Consider the following 19264-nt stretch of genomic DNA (forward strand, 5'->3'; position numbering starts at 1 on the left):
TTCTCCCCCCTCCCACCCCGCCTCGCCCGAGAGTTGTCTTCCCTCAAAAAAAAAAAAAAACAAAACCCAGCTTCCTGCGTTTACGGGAGTCTTAGTTTGGGAAGGAGAATGTTGGTACAACCCCTCCCGGGGTCGCCAGCCTGCCGCTTCCGCGTGAAGCCGGGGCTGCTCTGGTGGGGTTCGGAGAGTAGCCGAGGTCTTCTTCTCACCTAAGAAGGTAACTCAGAGTTTTCTCTACTTCCTCTCAGCACTAACGTGTGGACGAGCTAGAGCCGAGCACGAGTGCGGGAGCAACGGCTAGCAACGACCTCACCGAGGAAGCGGGGCTCGGCGCCTCCGCAACTAGTGACGCACCAAGTTGCTGGCCTAGGATTGGCTGCGGCTGAACTTACCGCGCCGCGTTTAAAGCTTAGCGGGGCTGGAGCGGGCGGGGGGCGGAATGCGGTTGGCTTCTCTGTGTGGACTCGCCCCCTTTGTCTGGCCCAATCCACTCGTGTCATCCTCTTACCGCTTAGCCAGATTCCAATTCTGTGTAGCTCTAGCTCCTATGAAACCAGTCCAACCTTACAATTTGTTAAATATCTATTCTGACCAGACGCCAGTAAGCGCTTTAAAAAGCGTTGCCTTAGGAGCTGGGAGTTTGGCCTAGTGGTAGAGTGCTTGCCTAGCATGCACCAAGACCCGGGTTCGATTCCTCGGTACTACATGCATCGAAAAAAGCCAGAAGTGGTGCTGAGGCTCAAGTGGTAGAGCTCTAGCCTTGAGAAAGTCAGTGCTCAGGCCCTGAGTTCAAGCCCCACAGCTGGCAAAAAAAAAAAGCGTTGCCCTAACAGCACCAGTACTAATGAAATTGGTATTAGCTCCCTTTCTTACAACAAAGAAACTAAGGTGAGCCTAAGTTTCACGTCTGTTCAAAGCCAACTTGGGCAGGAGTCTATGATGCTCATCTCCAATTAACTATCAAAAAGCCAGAAATGGCACGGAGACTCACTCAAAGTGGTAAAGCACTATTCTTGAGCAAAAAAGCAAAAGGATCATGACCAAGCCTTGAGTTCAAACCCCAGGACCAATCCAAAAAAGAAGGAAAACAAAGGTAGACACAAGGTTTGACTTGCTCAAAAAAAAAAAATACTAAAGTTGGTAAAGACCAGCAATGTGCTTCATTTTTCATTTTCTGAGGAATTTCAGCTTCATTTTCTGAAAGCTGGCTAAGTGAAATATAACTGTCAGGCTGAATAGTTGCACTCCTTTGATCTCCGAGCATCCATTTATTCCCTTCCACAATGACCCAGTCCAATCCAGTGATTAGAACAGGGGACAGGTCATTATTGGTGCCTGAACATCATTCCCTTCCACCACAGTCCAGTCTAGTGATTAGAAAGCAAAAATGTGGCTCAAATGGTAGAGCACTAGCCTTGAGAACAAAAATGCTCAAGGACAGTACAAAAGCCCTGAATTTAAGCCCCCATGCACAGATACATGTGGAAAAAAAAAAAAAAAGTAAATTGGGACATTGGGATATGGTAGTTCTAGAATCTAGCTAGTGAATGTCCTTCCCCTAAATCTAAAGGCCCATTCACACTAGGCAAGTGTTGTACCATTGAGTTACACCACCCAGTTCAATGAAACTTTTATTTTGGCCAGTCCTGGGCTTTGAACTCAGGGCATGAGCACTGTCCTTGGGCTTTCTCAAGGCTAGAGCTCCACCACTTGAGTCACAGCACCACTTCTGGCTTTTTTCTATGTATGTGTTACTGAGTAATTGAACCTGGGTCTTAGTGCATGCTAGGTAAGCACTCCACCACTAGGCCAAACTCCCAGCCCTCAATGCAATTTTTTATGGCCTCATTTTTGAATTCTATTTGGTTGCAGTGGCATGCTCTTATAGTCTTATCTACTCAGAAGACTAAGACCTCAAGGACTGTGACTTGAAAACCAGGCCAGGCCGGGATCAGGCACTTCTGGCTTTTTCTGCTTATGTGGTACTAAGATATCTAACCCAGGGCTACATCCATGCTAGGCAAGCACTGTATCACTAAGCCACATTCCCAGCCCCACACATAAGTTTTCTTTATGTTTTTGCAGTCTTCTTCCAGTTTCAAAGCTTTCCCCAGGCTATCCAAATGCATAGAGTGTTGTTCGCAGTCTTACCACCTTTAATTAACCTCTGTTCTTTAAGATCTCAGCTGATTAAGTAGGTTTCTTACCTTTTACTTTCTTCCAATTATAATTAAACTAATTATACAATTACTTAAAATCTGTCTCCAGTAAACTATAGAGACTTGTATATAGACTTAGTTAATAGCAATAACCCTAGGGTCTAGCACCATGTCTAATCTATAATTAATAAATATCAATGAATTAAGAGCAGTGTCTACTATAAAGTTGGAATTTAGCCAGGCATCAGTGGCTCACATCTGTAATCCTAGCTACTTAAGAGGCTGAGATCTGAGGATTGAGGTTCACAAGCCAGCTTGGGCAGCAAAGTCCATGAGACTCTAATATCCAATTAATCACCAGAAAACCAGAAGTGGTGCCATGACCCAAAGTGGTAGAGTACCAGGCTTAAGCAAGGACAGTGGAGGGCTCTGGGAAGAGTCGGAGTGTGGTCTAGCATACACAAAGCCCCGAGTTCAATTCCTCAGTACCACATACACAGAAAAAGCCAGAAGTGGTGCTGTGGCTCAAGTAGCAGAACGCTAGCCTTAAGCAAAAAGTGTCCAAGGACAGAGGCTAGGAGCATAGCCTAGTGGTAGAGTGCTGGCCTAGCATGCACAAAACCCTGGGTTTGATTCCCGAGTACCACATACACAGAAAAAGCCAGAGTGGTGCTATGGCTCAAGTGGCAGAGCTCTAGCCTTGAGCAAAATGTGTCCAAGGACAGTGCCCAGGCCCTGAGTTCAAGCCCCAGGATTGTCAGGAAAAAAAAAAAAAAAAAGAGCTCAGAGACAGCACCCAGACCCTAAGTTCAAGCCTCATGAATGACCAAAAAAAAAAAAAAAAAAAAACTTAGCACACAGACTGAGTTCAATACACATTACTGGCAATCCCCACCCGAGCACCCCCCACCACCAAAAAAAAAGAAAAGTTGTAGTTTAGAACTACTTTGGTTATTTCAAAAAAAATTTTTTTAATTATTGGTAGCCTCTGATGAGACTACAAAGTACTTGAAATAATACCTCTGGATGGGGTGACAAGCTCTGGGCCTGACCTACCTTCTGGTAGCTTATATACAGAGCGAAGTCGTTGTCCCTGAATTTTACAAGTTGGAACCCATGTTTGTTTGTTTTTTTTTTTTGGTGCTGGTACTGGTACTTGAACTCAAGGACTTTTTCATTTAAGGATGGCACAACTTCCCTTCCAGCTTTTCAGTGGTTACTAAGAGATAATAGTCTCAAGGACTTGTCCTAGGCTAGTTTCAAACCATAATCCTCAGATCTCAAAATTCTGAGTAGCTAGGATTATGCCAATAAGCCGCTGGTACCCAGCTCCCAAAACTTCTGAATATAATTTCTTCATTCTTCATATTCCTAATCTTAGGCAATCAACAGGGAGGCTGATGATCACAATCCTGAGGTGACTACACTGCTAGGGAAAAATTCACTGGTACCAAGTGCCACTAGATGGTGCTACTCAAAGCAGAATTAAGATTCCTGTAGGCCTTTCCAAAACCAATAAGGATAATGAAGAATGAACTTTAAGGGTAATACAAAGCAGCCTTAGATCTGTCATCCCTGTGGGCAACACCTTCCATCCCAAATCCCACCAGGCAAGTATGTCAAGCAAGCAATGTGGATGTTCCAATGGCTTTATTGACTCTCTCTTTCTGGGAGTGGCAGGCAGTTATTTCTTAGCTGAAGAGCTGGAAGGGAAGCCAAGCTGTGATCCTAGTAAGGGTCATTAAAGGGGTACAGAGCATGTCCTGCATCTCTTGGAACCCTCTTCCCATCCACCTAGAAAGAGAGATGACTCCATTAGCAAGGGCTGACATTCCAAAGACCTTAGCCTCTCCCTTAAACTTTACTTTGTTATACCAATGTATAGAACTTTGTCAGATGGCACTGGCCAGGACCCAGCCTTAGAAGATGCCACAGAATCAACATCTATCAAATCACTGCTTCACTGGATTAAAGTTTTAACTGGATTGGATAAGTTAAATAACTTGCTCTATGTCACAAGATATGAAGTAGAACTTGGACTCAGACTACATGACTTAACTAGGACTCACAGGCTATAGTCTATGCTTTTTCCTGAACCAAACTTATTCCCTAACCTCAAAAAAGAGATCACTGCATATAGGATAGCAGTCCCTCCTCTACTCATCAGGCCTGAGGCAACACCTGAGCTTACCCCACCTCAAATCTCTCATCCTCGGGAAGTGATACATCCTTACCGTAATCATGGGCACAATATAGCGCCAATTTTTGTTCAAGGCATCTAGCTGCTTCATATCTTCAGGGCTAAAGATGAAGTCAAATACCTAGAACAAGAAAGCCCACTTTGTGCCTTTCATTCCCCCCGCCCATGGTACAAGGGTTTGAACTCAGGGCCTCATGTTTGCTAGCTAGCAGGCACTGAGGCACTTGAGCCATGTCTCTAGCCTAATACTACTGCCAACGCAGAGTTAAGCTAAGAAGATAGAATCTATGATCAATACCTGGATATTCTGAAGGATACGAGAAGGAGTGACACTTTTAGGGATGCAAATCACTTTCCTCTGGACTTGCCACCTAAAGTAGAAATAAAGGTAGATGAGCAACAGTCAATATTCAGATACCATTTTATCCTCCTAGCAGCCTTCCCTAAACTCTTGGAACACCTAGAGATCCACTGGAATGGACTGAGAAACATGCCTCAGAAAAGCCTCCCAAGAGATCATATAGCAAGGTTCCAACCTTACCCAGACAAATAATCCCTTAATGCTTTCCTCCCAACTGGGTGCACTCTGCCCTTCCAGAGTCTTTTTCCCCATTCTCAAGAACGCTCCGCACCTGAGCAGGATCTGAGCTGGAGATCTGCCATATTTTTCAGCCAGTGCCAGGACCACTGGTTCCTCAAGCAAGATAGGTTCATCAGGATGTCGCCAAGCACGATCAGAAGAGCCCAAAGGGCTGTAAGCAGTCACCTCCAGGCCGCGTGCTTGGCAGTGAGCAATGAGCTCGTTCTGAGCCAGGTATGGGTGGCATTCCACCTGAGCCATGGAAGAACCCTTATCATAGTATGCCCATGTCCAGCTTACTTGGCCCCTCTAACACATGCACATCTGGACCACCCATTCACTGATGAGCCTCCAGCATTCTTCAGCCACCTTTTTTTTTTTTTGCCGGTCCTGGCCCTTGAACTCAGGACCTGAGCATTCTCCTTGGGCTTTCTCATGGTTAGGGCTTTCCCACTTGAGCCACAGCACCACTTTTGGCTTTTTCTATGTATGGGGTACTGAAGAATCTACCACTAGGCCAAACTCCCAGACCCTCTTCAGCCACTTTTTAAAATGATTTTCCAGTGGTGGCCTCATTTTCTCCTACGACTTGGAAGCCCAACTTACATAACAACACTGACAACTTGTAGGCATTCTCCATTAAGGAGATCCAACAACTGTCCCCTAAACTCCCCAAACAACGAGTTTGTTTGTTTGCAGTGCTCACCTGTAACACAGCAGGGCGTACAGAAGCCACACTGAGTACATCATCTATCTGCCGACTACTGAAGTTGGACAAGCCCAGTGCTCGTACCAGCCCCTTTGCTACCAGTGTCTCCAGTGCCTTCCAGGTCTCCTTGTAGTGGGTAGAATCATAGCGCATAGTTCCATCATCATTCTTAGGGAAGAGATTGTCTCCTCGCCTGAGTGAGACACAGTCCCCCAGGTATGAGCACAAATGCCAGGCTTTTTGCCCTGCCTGTCCATCCATCCATTCTATGTCCAAAATCTCCAAATCAGAAAGGGATGCAATACAAAGACTAGAAACAATCGGGGCCGGGAGTTTGGCCTAGTGGTAGAGTGCTTGCCTAGCAGCCACGAAGACCGGGGTTTGGTTCCTCGGTACCACATACATAGAAAAGCCAGAAGTGGAACTGTGGCTCAAGTGGTAGAACACTAGCCTTGAGGAAAAGCCCAAGGACAGTGCTCAGGCCCTGAGTTCAGTCCCCAGGTCTGGCCAAAAAAAAGAATTAGAAACAGTCATGCTTCTGCATCCTTCCAACTCATAATCCAGGTACAAGGAATGCCCATTCCCTCTCCTCTTTTTCCTCTGTCTAGATGATTTCTCTTTTCCACTAGGAAGTCTTCCTTAACTCCTTCTTCCTAGAATTCTCTGCTCTTCTAGAACAGGGCACAATACTGACGGGAGACTCTTCTCACATCCTCTGCTAAGTAAGCCTCAGAGCCTACCTACCTTGGGAAAGGGATCATCATGTTTCCTGAATTAATAATGGAGCAGGAGGCACTATTCTATACCTCTCTAGGGCAGATACTGTGTGTTCTTGTTTTATGCTGCTAACCACTTAAATGCTCTAGCACAAAGCTTAGGATCTTTTATCAAGCCATTCTGCTTGCTATGCAGATGAGTGTTCTCATCTTGCTCTGTTGTTGTGACATCATAAATTACTATCACCACCATACTCAACCTCCCATTTCTAGATAAAGACCCTGGTAAAGCTCACTCAAAGGCGTAAGGCCAGTGAATCAGATACAGGTCCAGATACTCCAGCTGGAGGTCAGCCAGTGTCTTCCGAAGGGCACCTTCTACATCCTCAGGGTGGTGCTTAGTGTTCCACAGCTTGGATGTCACAAACAGCTCCTCCCGAGAGACCGGCTGGGACAAGGAAAGAACCCATCATGAAAAGAACCTAAGCACCCAATGTCATACACCCTCATGTCTGGGAAAAGAACCAGAAATATGGTGGTGCCAGCTGCATTCAGTAAGCCCCACCTTAAACCTCTAAGTTCTTGTACCCTATCCTCTCTATATCTCCAATACTCACCTTGCCTGGTCCCACATTCTCCTTCAGGGCCTCCCCAATCTCACTCTCATTGCCGTATACAGTAGCACAGTCAATGTGGCGGTAGCCTACACTTAAGGCATAAGTAATGGCTGCTTTTACCTGCCAAGTGAGAGAACACATACACAGTTCAGCTGTTGGTCTAGCCCAAACATTTCCCACACCAAGAGTTAATGTCAAGAAAGCAGAGCAGTCTATGCATTATGGGGATTAAAGATGATTCTAGCCTTGAATTCCAGAAGACACTTGGAAGCACCAAACCTATTACCCTACACCATCTAACCAGGCTCCAAGATTCCTTCCTACTAATGACATCTCAACAAAGCTCAACCACAAAATAGTAACAAGTTCCTAACAGCTAGCATAAAGATTTAAGTGTGGGCAAGGAGTTTGGCTTATTGGTAGAGTACTTGCCTAGCATGAACAAAGACCTGGGTTCCACTTCTCGCTACTACATACATTAAAAAAAAGCAAGAAATGGTGCTGTGGCTCAAGTGATAGAGTTCTAGCCTTGAGAAAGCCCAAGGACAGCACTCAGGCCCTGAGTTCAAGCTCTGGGACTGGCAAAAAAAAAAAAAAAAGACTTAAGTGTGTTTGTGTTGGTGTGTATGAATGTGTGCTACTGGGCATGAAACAGAGACTTGGTTTTCAAGCCAAGTGTTCTACTGCTGGGCTACCTTCCTTCCTTGATCAGGATTTTTTTTTTTTGTCCTCAATCAGAAGATAGACCAAAGTCAGGTACTAGTGGCTCACACCTGTAATTCTAGCTACTTAAGAAACTGAGACCTGGCCGGGAGTTTGGCCTAGTGGTAGAGTGCTTGCCTAGCATGCATGAAGACCGGGGTTCGATTCCTTGGTACCACACATACATAGCAGAAAGCCGGAAGTGGTGCTGAGGCTCAAGTGGTAGAGTGCTAGCCTTGAGAAAGTCCAAGGACAGTGCTCAAGCCCTGAGCTCAAGCCCAGGACTGGCAAAAAAAAAAAAAAAAGAAAAAGAAACTGAGACCTGTGGATCATGGTTCAAAGCCAACCCAGTCAGGGCAGTTGAGACTTTTTTTGTGGGGGGGGTCATAGGACTTGAAATCTGGAGCTCTTCAGCTCAAGGTTACCTCCCTACTCCTGTAGCCACAGCCCCACTTCCCAGAGACTCATATCCAGTTAACTACCAAAATGCCAGATATCGAGCTGTGGCTCAAATGGTAAAGTGCTAGCCTTGAGCAAAAACCATGGGGAGGGGCTGGAAGTTTGGCCTAGCGATTGAGTGCTTGCTTAGCATGCACAAAAACTCAGGTTCAATTCCTTGGTACCACATACATTAAAAAAAAAAAAAAAAAAAAAAAAAGTCAGTGCTGGCGACAGCTCACACCGGTAATCCTAGCTACTCAGGAGGCTGAGATCTGAGGATCGTGGTTCAAAGTCAGTCCAGGCACTAAAGTCTGGGAGACTCTTATCTTCAATTAACCACTAGAAAACTGGAAGTGGCACTGTGGCTCAAGAGGTAGAAAGGTAGCCTTGAGATGAAGAGCTAAGGGACAGCGCCCAGACCCAGAGTCCAAGTCCCACAACTGACAAAACAAAAAGCCAGAAATGATGCTGTGGCTCAAGTGGTAGATCTCTAGCCTTGAGAAAGCCCAAGAGCACAAAAGGACCTAAGACTCTTATCTCCAATTAACCTCTAGAAAAGGGGAAGTGGGGCTTAGCTCAATGGTAGAGTGGTAGCCTTGAGCTGAAGAGCTCATGGACAACTCCCCAGGCCCAGGGGTAGGGCAGTAGCCTTGAGCTGAAGAGCCCAGGCCAAGTTCAACCCTATGCCCACAAAAAATTAACTTAAAAAATAGGCAATATGTGAGGAAAGCATCTTTTCTATCGTAAATTGCTTCCTTTCAATTTTGAGAATTTTCTGAAAAGTTCTTGCTGGCTAGGTAACTTAGCCTTTGATTATATTTTAGTTATATCCTTTTTTCTTTTTTTTTTTTTTTGTGGTCGTGGGGCTTGAACTCCCCCAGTGTTACACTAGTACACTATCACTAAACCTGCTTCCAGTTATTTTGTTTTTCACTCATTTCCTCCAGCATACCCGAGCCACAAGCTGCCTGTTAAAGGCTTCTCAAGGTCACTGGAATGATACAGTCACCTTTCCATGGAGAGTCTAGTGGACTTTTCTTCTTCCACTAGCCTAGTATGGCAATCCTCCCAACCTCAGCCTCTTAGGTATCTTGGAATGACAAGTACATGCCACTGCACCCAGCTATGGGTTGAGAAAGAGTCTTGAAAACTTCTCCTGTATTGGCCTCACACCACAATCCTCCTATTTTCAGCCTAGCTTGCTAAGAATATAGGCATTAAGTCACCAGCTGGGAGGCTGAGACAAAATAAGCCGGAGTTTGAAACCCAGCCTAGGCTACATAAGTAGACCATGTCTCAAAAATAAGAGCAAATCCTACTATTGCTTCCATTTTGACTGTCATTAAGCAAAACTGAAAAGATTAATCATCTAGTTCATTAAGAATAAGTCCACTGGGGACTGAATGTGTATTTCAACAATGAAGTACCTACTTAGTAATCACAAGGCCATGAATTCAAAGTCCTGTACTGACCCCCAAAAAGAAAAGCTGATTTTAATTTTTTGTCAGTCATGGTACTTGAACCTGGGCCTGAGCACTGTCCCTGAGCTCTTCAGCTCAAGGCTACCACCCTACCATAGCACCATGTCCCATTTTCTCGTGGTTAATTAGAGGTAAAAGTCTCAAGGACAGGCTTTCATGCCCACGCTGGCTTTGAATCTATGATCCTCAGATCTCAACCTCCTGAGGAGCTTGGATTACAGGCGTAAGCTTAGATCACAGGTGTGAGCCACCAGCATCAGCTTAGTTTGCTGATTCTTGATCTACACAGTTAAGCCAGTAATTCTTTAAACTTTGACATCTATGATGTACCTAATTCTGGACTGTTCACTTAGGAGAAGTTCCAAGGCTCGAGAAACCCAATGTGGGAGAAGAGTAGATAAGATCATAGCATAAGCAGCATATTAGGAGTTACAGCCCAGGCTCGGGTAAAGAGGTCCCATGTGTATCACAGCACTCAATGCAAATACAATTAGCAAAAAGAATCTACCCAACCCCTTGGCCTCCTTGGGTCTCTTAGCACCTCCTGAGTAAAGTGGGGAAGTCAAGGGCTTATTGTTGTCCGCCTTCTCTCCTTTCCATACTCCAAGCTCATCCTCACAGGAAAAAGTATAGTATGGGATGCTAGGAAAGCTGCAGGGCTCCTCTCCCACATTCCTCCTTTTCCCTTGCAGAGGGTCAAAAAGCTGCCATTCTCTTTCCTCATCCCTTACCTGGCCAGGCTCACTTTTCCAGGTGCCTAGACCAATCAAGGGCATCTTCTGCCCAGTGTGCAGGAGGACACAGGAAGCTGCCATTACCCCCTGAAATATACATACAAAGAAGATTGGTGTTATTGTTTTGGCCTCTTGACAACAGTCAAGAACCCAACAGAACTTGACTCAGGAAGAGAGTGGAGATAAGAGTGGCAGATACAGGGAATAAATGTGTACTTATGGGGGGAAGGCAGGAGTTTGGCCTAGTGGTAGAATGCTTGCCTAGCATGCACAAAGACCAGGATTCAATTCCTTGGTGCGCCACATACATAGAAAAAGTAGGAAGTGGTACTGCAGCTCAAGTGGTAGAGCACTAGCCTTGAGAAAACCCAAAGACAGAGCTCAGGCTCTGAGTTCAAGCCCCAGGACTGGCCAAAAAAAAAAAAAAAAAGTGTACTTATGAATGGGCCTGTAATCAGTCTAATATCACAGCCAATTTGGGGGGACCTGAGCCCCCCAGCAATAGTCACCAGCAACCAAGTGAACCAAGATAGGAGTCATTTTAATAGCAGGTCAGCGGCTACTCTCTACCCTTGGACTGATAGAGAGTACTCCCTGAGCTTTAGTGCGGCTGGGCTTTTAAAGGTAAACACCACAGGGCAGGAGTTTGGCCTAGTAGTAGAGTGCTTGCCCAGCATGCACAAAGAAGACCCGGGTTCGATTCTTCGATACCACATACATAGAAAAAAGCCAGAAATAGTGCTGTGGTTCAGGTGGTAAGAGCTCTAGCCTTGAGAAAGCCTAAGGACAGGGGCCGGGAGTTTGGCCTAGTGGTTAAAGTGCTTGACTAGCATGCACGAAGACCCGGGTTCAATTCCTTGGTATCACATACATACAAAAAAGCCAGAAGTGGTGCTGAGGCTCAAGTGGTAGAGCTCTAGCCTTGAGAAAGTCCAAGGACAGTGCTCAGGCCCTGAGCTCAAGCCCAGGACTGGCAAAAAAAAAAAAGCCTAAGGACAGTGTTCAGGCCCTGAGTTCAAGTCCCAGGACTGACAGAAAAATAAATAAATAAAAGGTAAACACCACACCCAGGTGATCATAACTACACACAGGTGGTCATCATCCTATGATGTCACCTTATAATGCTCACAGTCAATAACCATAAGGATGGACTCACACACAGGCAGTCAAGCACATTAAACATTTTGACAAAAACAAAAATAGAATTTGACAGCTAAGCTTGCCAGGTTATTATATCAGAAGCAGTACAGAGTAGGCATCCCAAATCAATCAACCCCAGTTGCTCCTTGACAAACACTGACCTCATTACCAGCCTGGCTATCCTTTCAACCAGGTTTAATGTCTATGCTAAAGAGCTCCAGTATCTGAGGCTAAGGCTGTTGCTCAGTGGTTAAGTGCTAACCTAGCACGCACAAGACCATGGGTTCAATCCCCAGTACCACAAAAAAAAAAAAAAAAAGGAAAGAGGAGTGTGATTCCAGCACTCAGGAGTCAGAGGCAAGAAAAGCATGAGTTTAAGGCTAACCTGAGCAGTAGGATGCTTTCTCAAAATAAAACAACAACAACAAAAAACTCTGACTATCTAAAGCAAAGGTGGGTTGGCTCTTCAGAAGTACCAGCCTTGAGTAAATGAGCTCTGAAACCAGCATAAACAGGTAAAGACCATCAAGAGTCACAAACCCAAGCAGATGAAATGAGTATTTCCAGGTTACTAGGACTACAAAGTGTGAGTTCCTCCCACTCAGTTCAGATCAGCCAAGCTGGCAGGTCAGCCAAGTGCGCTCCTGCCCAGAAACATGCCCCTTTCTTTTCCTTTTCCTTTGTGCTGGTACTGTTTGTATTTAGGGCCTTGTGCTCTTGCTCAGCTTTTTCACTCAAAGCTAGTGCTCTACCACATGAGCTACCTTTTCACTTCCAACTTTTTGCTGTTTAATTGGAGATAGGAGTGTCCGATGCTGTGCTTCAGTGGCAAACACCTGATTTGAGGACTGCTGTTAAAAGCCAGTGAGGGCAGGAAAGTCCACAAGACTCTTAATCTCCAATTTATCATAGAACAAGCCAGAAGTGGTGCCATGGCTCAAGTGGTAGAGCACTAGCCTTGAGCAAAAGGGACAGCACCTAAGCCCGAAGTTCAAGCTCCAAGACCAGAAAAAAAAAAATTTGTTTGCGTGGGGTGGCTTCAAACCTAGATCCTCACATCTCAGCCTCCTGAGTAGCTAGGATTACAGGTGTGAGCCACTGGTGCCCAGCTACGATACTCTGTCTTTTCTTTTTGTCAGTCCTGGAGCTTGAACTCAGGGCCTGAGCAGTGTCCCTGAGCTGCTTTTTGCTCAAGGCTAGCACTCTACCACAGCACCACTTCTGGCTTTTTCTGTTTATTTCTGAGGAATCAAACCCAGGGCTTCATGCATGCTAAACAAGCATTCTACCACTAAGCCATCTTCCCAGCTCCTATGATACTCTTTTTTGTTTTTTTTGTCGGTCCTGGGAGATAAGAGTCTCTTGGACTTTTTAGTGCCCGGGCTGACTTTGAACCGAGATCCTCAGATCTCAGCCTCCTGTGTAGCTAGGATTGTAGGCGTCAACCACCGCACCCAGCTTTTTTTTTTTTTTTTTGCCAGTCCTGGGCTTGAACTCAGGGCCTAATAACTGTCCTTGGACTTTCTCAAGGCTAGAGCTCTACCACTTGAGCCTCAGCACCACTTCCGGCTTTTTTTTTTGTATGTGGTACCAAGGAATCAAACCTGGGTCTTTGTGCATGCTAGGCAAGCACTCTACCACTAGGCCAAACTCCTAGCCCTTTTTTTTTGTCAGTTGTGGGGCTTGAACTCTGGGCCTGGGCGCTATCCCTGAGCTCTTCACCTCTAGGCTACTGCCCTACTCCTGGGCCTGGGCATTGTCCCTGAGCTCTTCAGCTCCAGGCTACCACCCTATCCCTTGAGCCACAATACCACTTCCGGTTTTCTGGTAGTTAATTGGAAAAGAGTCCCAAGGCTGGCTTTCAACCGGATCCCTGGATCTTACCTTCCTAAGTAGTTAGGATTACAGGCATGAGCCACCACTCCGGGCCCATGATACTCTTTAATTAACATCTAGCTATAAGTATAGCACTCAGGCCCTGAGTGCAAGCTCCACAACTGAACAACAACAACAAAAAGTACTTATTACCTTATTAATGAAATGGTAACCCATCTATATAACACCTTAATAATAACAATAAGAAAATCAACAAACCAACAGGAGTCATTCAAGAGAAAGAAAGAGGAAAAGACAATGTTCATCCCCAAAGGCAATGAAATAGAAATAACCTTTCCCCTTCATCTTATCAGCACCTGGCATTGATTTCATTGCTGGCAATGCTTTTGTTAAGCATGACCTTTGTTTCAAGTTTTGAAAAACATATGATAGAGTCTGTAATTACACAAGCTGCAAGGAAACTAATACACAAATATTGTCTTCCCTAATATTTCTGACCCAGGAAGAATTTTCTATTCTAGTATAATCTGGTTATGGAAACCATTCCTTTCTGCTAACACTGTAATTAAACTTCAAGCTAGGAAGCAAAGTATAGACTACAATAGTCTTTGTAACCAAACTTCCCAGGAATACAAACTTCCCAGGATCAAACAAGACTATCTGCACTTCACAGGAGGGACCTGGTGGCCTACTGCCACCAGGGTCTGTGGCTGCATTCTTAAGTTCCATGTGCAAACTAACCTGTTGGCCCCTCCCAGATTTCCCATTGCACATGAGAGTGCTGAAATTACAGGTGGGGTTGGAGTTTCAATAAAAGCCTGGTCTATGAGGAAAAAGGAAGAAACCTGAATCTTGCTTCCCCTTTTCTTTTGTAGGTGCAACTCAAAATCAAAAGGGCTGGAGTTTAAGGGGTGGGGATCAAAGAGGTAAGAAGGTCTAATGCAGATCTATAAAAATTAAGAATATGGGGGGGGTTAAGGGGGCCAATATCAGAAAACTAGATGTTTTTCTATAGGATAGAAAGTCATCCTCAACCAGTTTGTAAGAGTTTCTGACCTCAAGTTAGCAACTTTCCAACCTAGCCTGCACTAAAAGCCTCCTGGCTTGGACTTAGTAGTCAGAAAGTACCTACGTGGACCTCTTGCAGCACACAGACACACCCATATTATTCTGAGGTATAAGACAGGCTGGGTATAGGAGAGGAGAAAGGAGGAGGGAATTTCAGAATTCAAGTTTTATGATTGCCCAGCTCAACACTTGGGTTCTTTCTCTCTGGGGTTCGGTCTTCCATTCTCAGAAGTGTCTGTAGTTGCTGTCTAGATGCAGAGAACTTGAAATCACAGAAGAGGAAGGAGTATTATATGTTTCCTGGCTACTAGGCCTTTCTTATATCTACTACAACATTGGTGTCCTTTTGGATTTTGTCCCTAAATGTATTTTCCCTCCTTAGCCAAGTTTGTGTCTTCAGTCTTTACCTTACACCCTGATTCTTGCACTTCAGTTCTCTATGTTCGGCTTCTTCTAGGCCTCTCCACTACTATGTTTAAAGGTGTCTGAGATGGGCTGAGAGTTTGGCACAGTTTCAGACATATTACGTCTCAGACACCTTTTTTTTTTTTTTTTGCCAGTCCTGGGGCTTGAACTCAGCCTGAGCACTGTCCTTGGGATTTCTCTCAAGGCCTAGTGCTCTATCACTTGAGCCACAGCACTACTACTTCTGGCTTTTTTTCTATGTATGTGGTACAGAGGAATCGAACCTGGGTCTTCGTGCATGCTAAGCAAGCACTCTACACTAGGCCAAACTCCCGGCCCCTAACTCTTTACCTAAATCAGGTACCTCTCTGCTTCCAGTGAGGTCCAAAATCCATTCAGTAGGGCTAGAAATGTGGCTTAGTGGTACAGTGCTCACCTAGCATGCATGATTCTCTGGGTTCCAATCCTCAGTACCACATAAACAGAAAAAGCTGGAAGTGGTGCTGTGGCTCTAGTGGTAGAGTGCTAGCCTTGAGCAAAAGAAGTGCGGGGACAGTGCCCAAAGCCTGAGTTCAAGCCCCAGGACCAGCAAAAATAAAAAATAAATTAAAAAATCAATCAATTCACCAAACCCAACCACGTGACTCCCAAGTTCAACTCCTCAGCAATTCTTCCCTACAGTTAGGATAAAGTCCAGATTCCATCTAAATCTGGCTCCTTCCTTCCACAAGTCTCCATTTGCTCATTTCAATTTGTAGAACAAGCAGCACTCAACTCCAGTGACCTTTGCACATTCTTTCTCTAAACCTCCCCCTTGGCTAACTAACTAGTGCTCATCCTTTAACAGATAGAAACATATCTTTTGTACATCATTGCATTTTTTGTGTGTTACTGATAACTTAGGCACATTGATGAACATTTTTGATGAAAGGTTTCCAGCTCAAAACTTTCTAAAACTTTTCCCCTTCAAATATGAGTCATATGTCTGAATCTATTCACACACACACACACTCTACACAGGTTCCTAATGGGAGATAATCTTGACAATTGGTAGCTGGAGACACATTTACAGGAAGTCACTGTCTCTACCAACTTTTGCCTTTGCTTCAGAGAGAAAAGATGATTCTTGCAAAGAATCATTTCTAGAGTATAGCAAGGATTTCATTATTCCTTTTTTCCTCTTTGGTTCTGAGGAACAGGCCCAGAGAGATTACCTTGCATTTTCCTGTCTTTAGTAAAAAATTCCACTGCATCAAGTAGAGTCATAATGAGAATGTAAAAGTAAAGTAACAGGCCTGAAAAGCAAGGTTCAGTAGCCCCAGCTATTGAAGAAACTGAATAAGGAGAATCATAGTTCAAATTCAGCTTTCAAGAAGTTGACAAGAGCTGGGCTCAAGGGCTCATGCCTGTAATCCTAGCTACTCAGGAGGCTGAGATATGATTCAAAGCCAGCCCCACAAAGTCCGTGAGACTCTAATTTCCAATTAATCACCAGAAAACCTGAAGTGGTGCTGTGGCTAAAGGGGTAGTGCAGAAGCCTTTGAGCTGAACAGCTCAGGAACAGCACCCAGGCCCAGATTTCAAGTCCCACGACCAACAACAACAACAACAAAAAAAAAAAAAAAAAAAAAAAGGTGGCAAGAAAAGAAATAAAAAGAGGCCAAAAGTTTGTCCTAGTGTTAGAGTGCTTAACTAGTATGCACGACGACCTGAGTTCAATTCCTCGGTACCATATACATAGAAAAAAAGCTGAAAGTGGTGCTGTGGCTCAAGTGGTAGAACTCTAGACTTGAGAAAACCCAAGGACAGTGCTCAGGCCCTGAGTTCAAGGTCCTGGATGGGAGAGGGGGGGAAGGAAAGAAATAAAAAATAAAAAGAAGTTGGCAAGACCCAATCTTTAAAATAAAAAGGACTGGGGGTGTTGCTCAAACACAATCTAGCATTCATGAGGACCTAGCTTCAAATTCCAGTACTGAGGGGGAGAGAAAAAGAAAAAGAAATAACAAAAGTCACAGACCTGACCAGAATCATCAAGCATCATCTAGGGAAACCTTGAAGCTCTGACTGTAGATAATCTAAACAAGTTATAGCAGCCCCATCCCGTAAAGGTTCAAATCAGACTCTCACTTTCACAGAACTTCAGGACAACAGAATAACTTGTCCCGACTTCTCTGAACCCAAAGCAAGAACTTCTAAAGTAAAAAATAAAAAATAAAATAAATAATCCCAGTCACTTCTGAGAAGCAACCCTGCACTCCTACAGGAAAGCAGAGCCACAAGAAAACAAAGTAACCTAAACGAATCAACAAAAAAGATGGTGACTAAAATTTACAGAGCATCTAAAACGTGCTGGGCACTCTCCGAGGTTCATGCTGGTTTTTGCTCCTTGTGTTGCAGAGGTTCACAGATACTGAGAAGTTTTTGGCTTTTTCAAAATCCCTGAGAAGAAGAGAAAGCGTCAATTCCACACCCAGTCACATCGCGCCCAGGGCTCCGCTCTCAGCTCCATCCCGGTGGCGGGCTCGCTGGACTGCAGGGACCGGGCGACCGGCCCTGCAGAAAGAACTTACCTCGGCACTTGCACACTGAGAGCTGGCTGGTGTGGCCTAAAAGGAGCTCGGAGCTGGGCAAGTCGCAGGGCCCCGGCTTAAGTCTGGCGGCCAAGAGGAAGCTCCACCCGGAGGGCGGGGCAGGGGCCGGCACGGGATCCGCGCCGGGTGGACGCACGGGCTGGACCCGCCCCCCTGCTCCCCGGTTGGAGCCCCGCTTCCCCGGGCTAGAGCAGATCCGGTGCAAGTCAGAGACGCAGGCTGCAACTTCCTCCTCTCGGTGCTGAGGCTGGGGGGTCGCCGGGGCCGAACCTCGGGTTCCTGCTCCTAGGACCCAAGCGCCTCCCGCTGGCCCACAGTGCACCCTGCGCCAGGCCCCGGAAGTCGGGCCCAGCTCCTGCCACGTGGAGAATCTGGCCCACCCTCTACTGGGGAAGTGCCTGGGTTCCCAGAGGTCACTTCGGTTGACCCCACCGGTTCAGTCAAATTGAGGTCTAGCGAGCAGCCACAGCACACAAAGGTTAACCAGAATAGAGAAGACCTCACCTCTCTTGGCAGTCTCTCAGATACTTATGTGCAAGGCACAGAGCTAAGGATTTAGTAAATGCAATTCTATTGATTCACCACAATTCTAGAAGAGGAATATTCACTCATTCATTCATGACAAGATCCTTTTATAAGCCAGGCACTGATGGCTCACACCTGTAATCCTAGCTATTCAGAAGGCTGAGATCTAGGATAACTATTCAAAGCTAGCCCAGGCAGAAAAATCTGTGAGATTCTCTAACCACCAGGAAAACAGCTCTGTGGCTCAATGTAGTAGAGTGCTAGCTCTGAAGGGGAGTGGGGAGAGGAAAGCTCAAGGACAGGACTAACTGCACATAGGCCCTGAGTCCAAGTCCCAAGGCGAAGCAAAAAATAAAAAATAAAATAAAATCCTCATATATTGGTCAGGTGGGCCTTGCACTTCTAGGCTCAAACAATTCTCCAGACCTGCACAGCTGAGCATTTCATATATTACAATTTAGCATCCTGGACTGATCTTAAATGAGTACATCTCTATGGTTTGGTTTCACGTTTTTACACTGTAACCACAATCCAGACAAAGCTGCAGCTCTTATTGTAATGCACCCCAGAAATCTTTGGATTCAGCAAAGTTAAAGTTGTTTATAATTTGCAAATGTCATGCAGGTGTGTTTTTTTAATTTATTGTTAAGTAGCTGTCCGTAGTCAGGTTATAAGTACAATGCATGTTGATCAATGCCATTCCTTCCATGTTCTCCCTAATGTCCTCCTTCCTATCCCACCCTCCATTCTGTAGTTCAATTCTTTACATAATGTACAGTGAATATAATGACTACATTTGTTCATCCTTCCTCCTTCCATCAAGTCCCCTCTTGCCCTCCCACTCAAAACATACTTAAGCTTCCTGCTTGTTGGTGGTGGTGGTGGTTTTTTTGCGGGGATGGGTAGGAATTGGTGCCTGTCCTAGGGCTTAAACTCAGGGTCTGAGCGCTGTCCTGGAACTTCTTTTCTTCAAGGACAGCACGTGAGCCACAGTTCCACGTCTAGCTTTTTTGGTAGTTAATTGGAGATAGTCTCACAGATTTTCCTGGCTGGGCTAGCTTTGACCTGTAATCTTAGTAGCAAGGATTACAGGTGTGAGCCACTGGCCCCTGGCTTCCTAGTATTCATTTTTTCAGTTGTTTTTGGGTTTTTGTTTTGTTTTGTTTTGTTTTTGCCAGTCCTGTGCTTGAACTCAGGGCCTAAGCACTGTCTTTGCACTTCCTCAAAGCTAGAACTCTACCACTTGATCCTCAGCACCACTTCCAGCTTTTTTCTATGTATGTGGTACCAGGGAATTGAATCCGGGTCTTCCTGCATGCTTAGGCAAGCACTCTACCACTAGGCCAAATTCCTGGCCCCC

General features: G+C 45.3%; 1 protein-coding gene across 1 annotated transcript; it reads right to left on the bottom strand.

The window, feature by feature from the left end:
* Window positions 1-3794: 3794 nt before the first annotated feature.
* Akr1a1 (aldo-keto reductase family 1 member A1) lies at window positions 3795-17523 on the bottom strand. Its single transcript, XM_090334956.1, has 9 exons — window positions 17359-17523; window positions 10337-10426; window positions 6982-7101; window positions 6661-6812; window positions 5646-5841; window positions 4992-5191; window positions 4658-4730; window positions 4394-4480; window positions 3795-3953 (listed from the first exon to the last, which is right to left on the bottom strand). The coding sequence occupies exons 2-9, from the start codon at window positions 10418-10420 to the stop codon at window positions 3888-3890; spliced, it is 978 nt and encodes a 325-aa protein (XP_090191082.1). The 5' UTR covers window positions 10421-10426; window positions 17359-17523; the 3' UTR covers window positions 3795-3887.
* Between the last annotated feature and the right edge of the window lie 1741 nt (window positions 17524-19264).

Source organism: Megascapheus bottae, chromosome 6 (assembly GCF_031878675.1).
Source record: "Megascapheus bottae isolate mThoBot1 chromosome 6, mThoBot2.hap1, whole genome shotgun sequence".
NCBI classification, from domain to species: domain Eukaryota; kingdom Metazoa; phylum Chordata; class Mammalia; order Rodentia; family Geomyidae; genus Megascapheus; species Megascapheus bottae.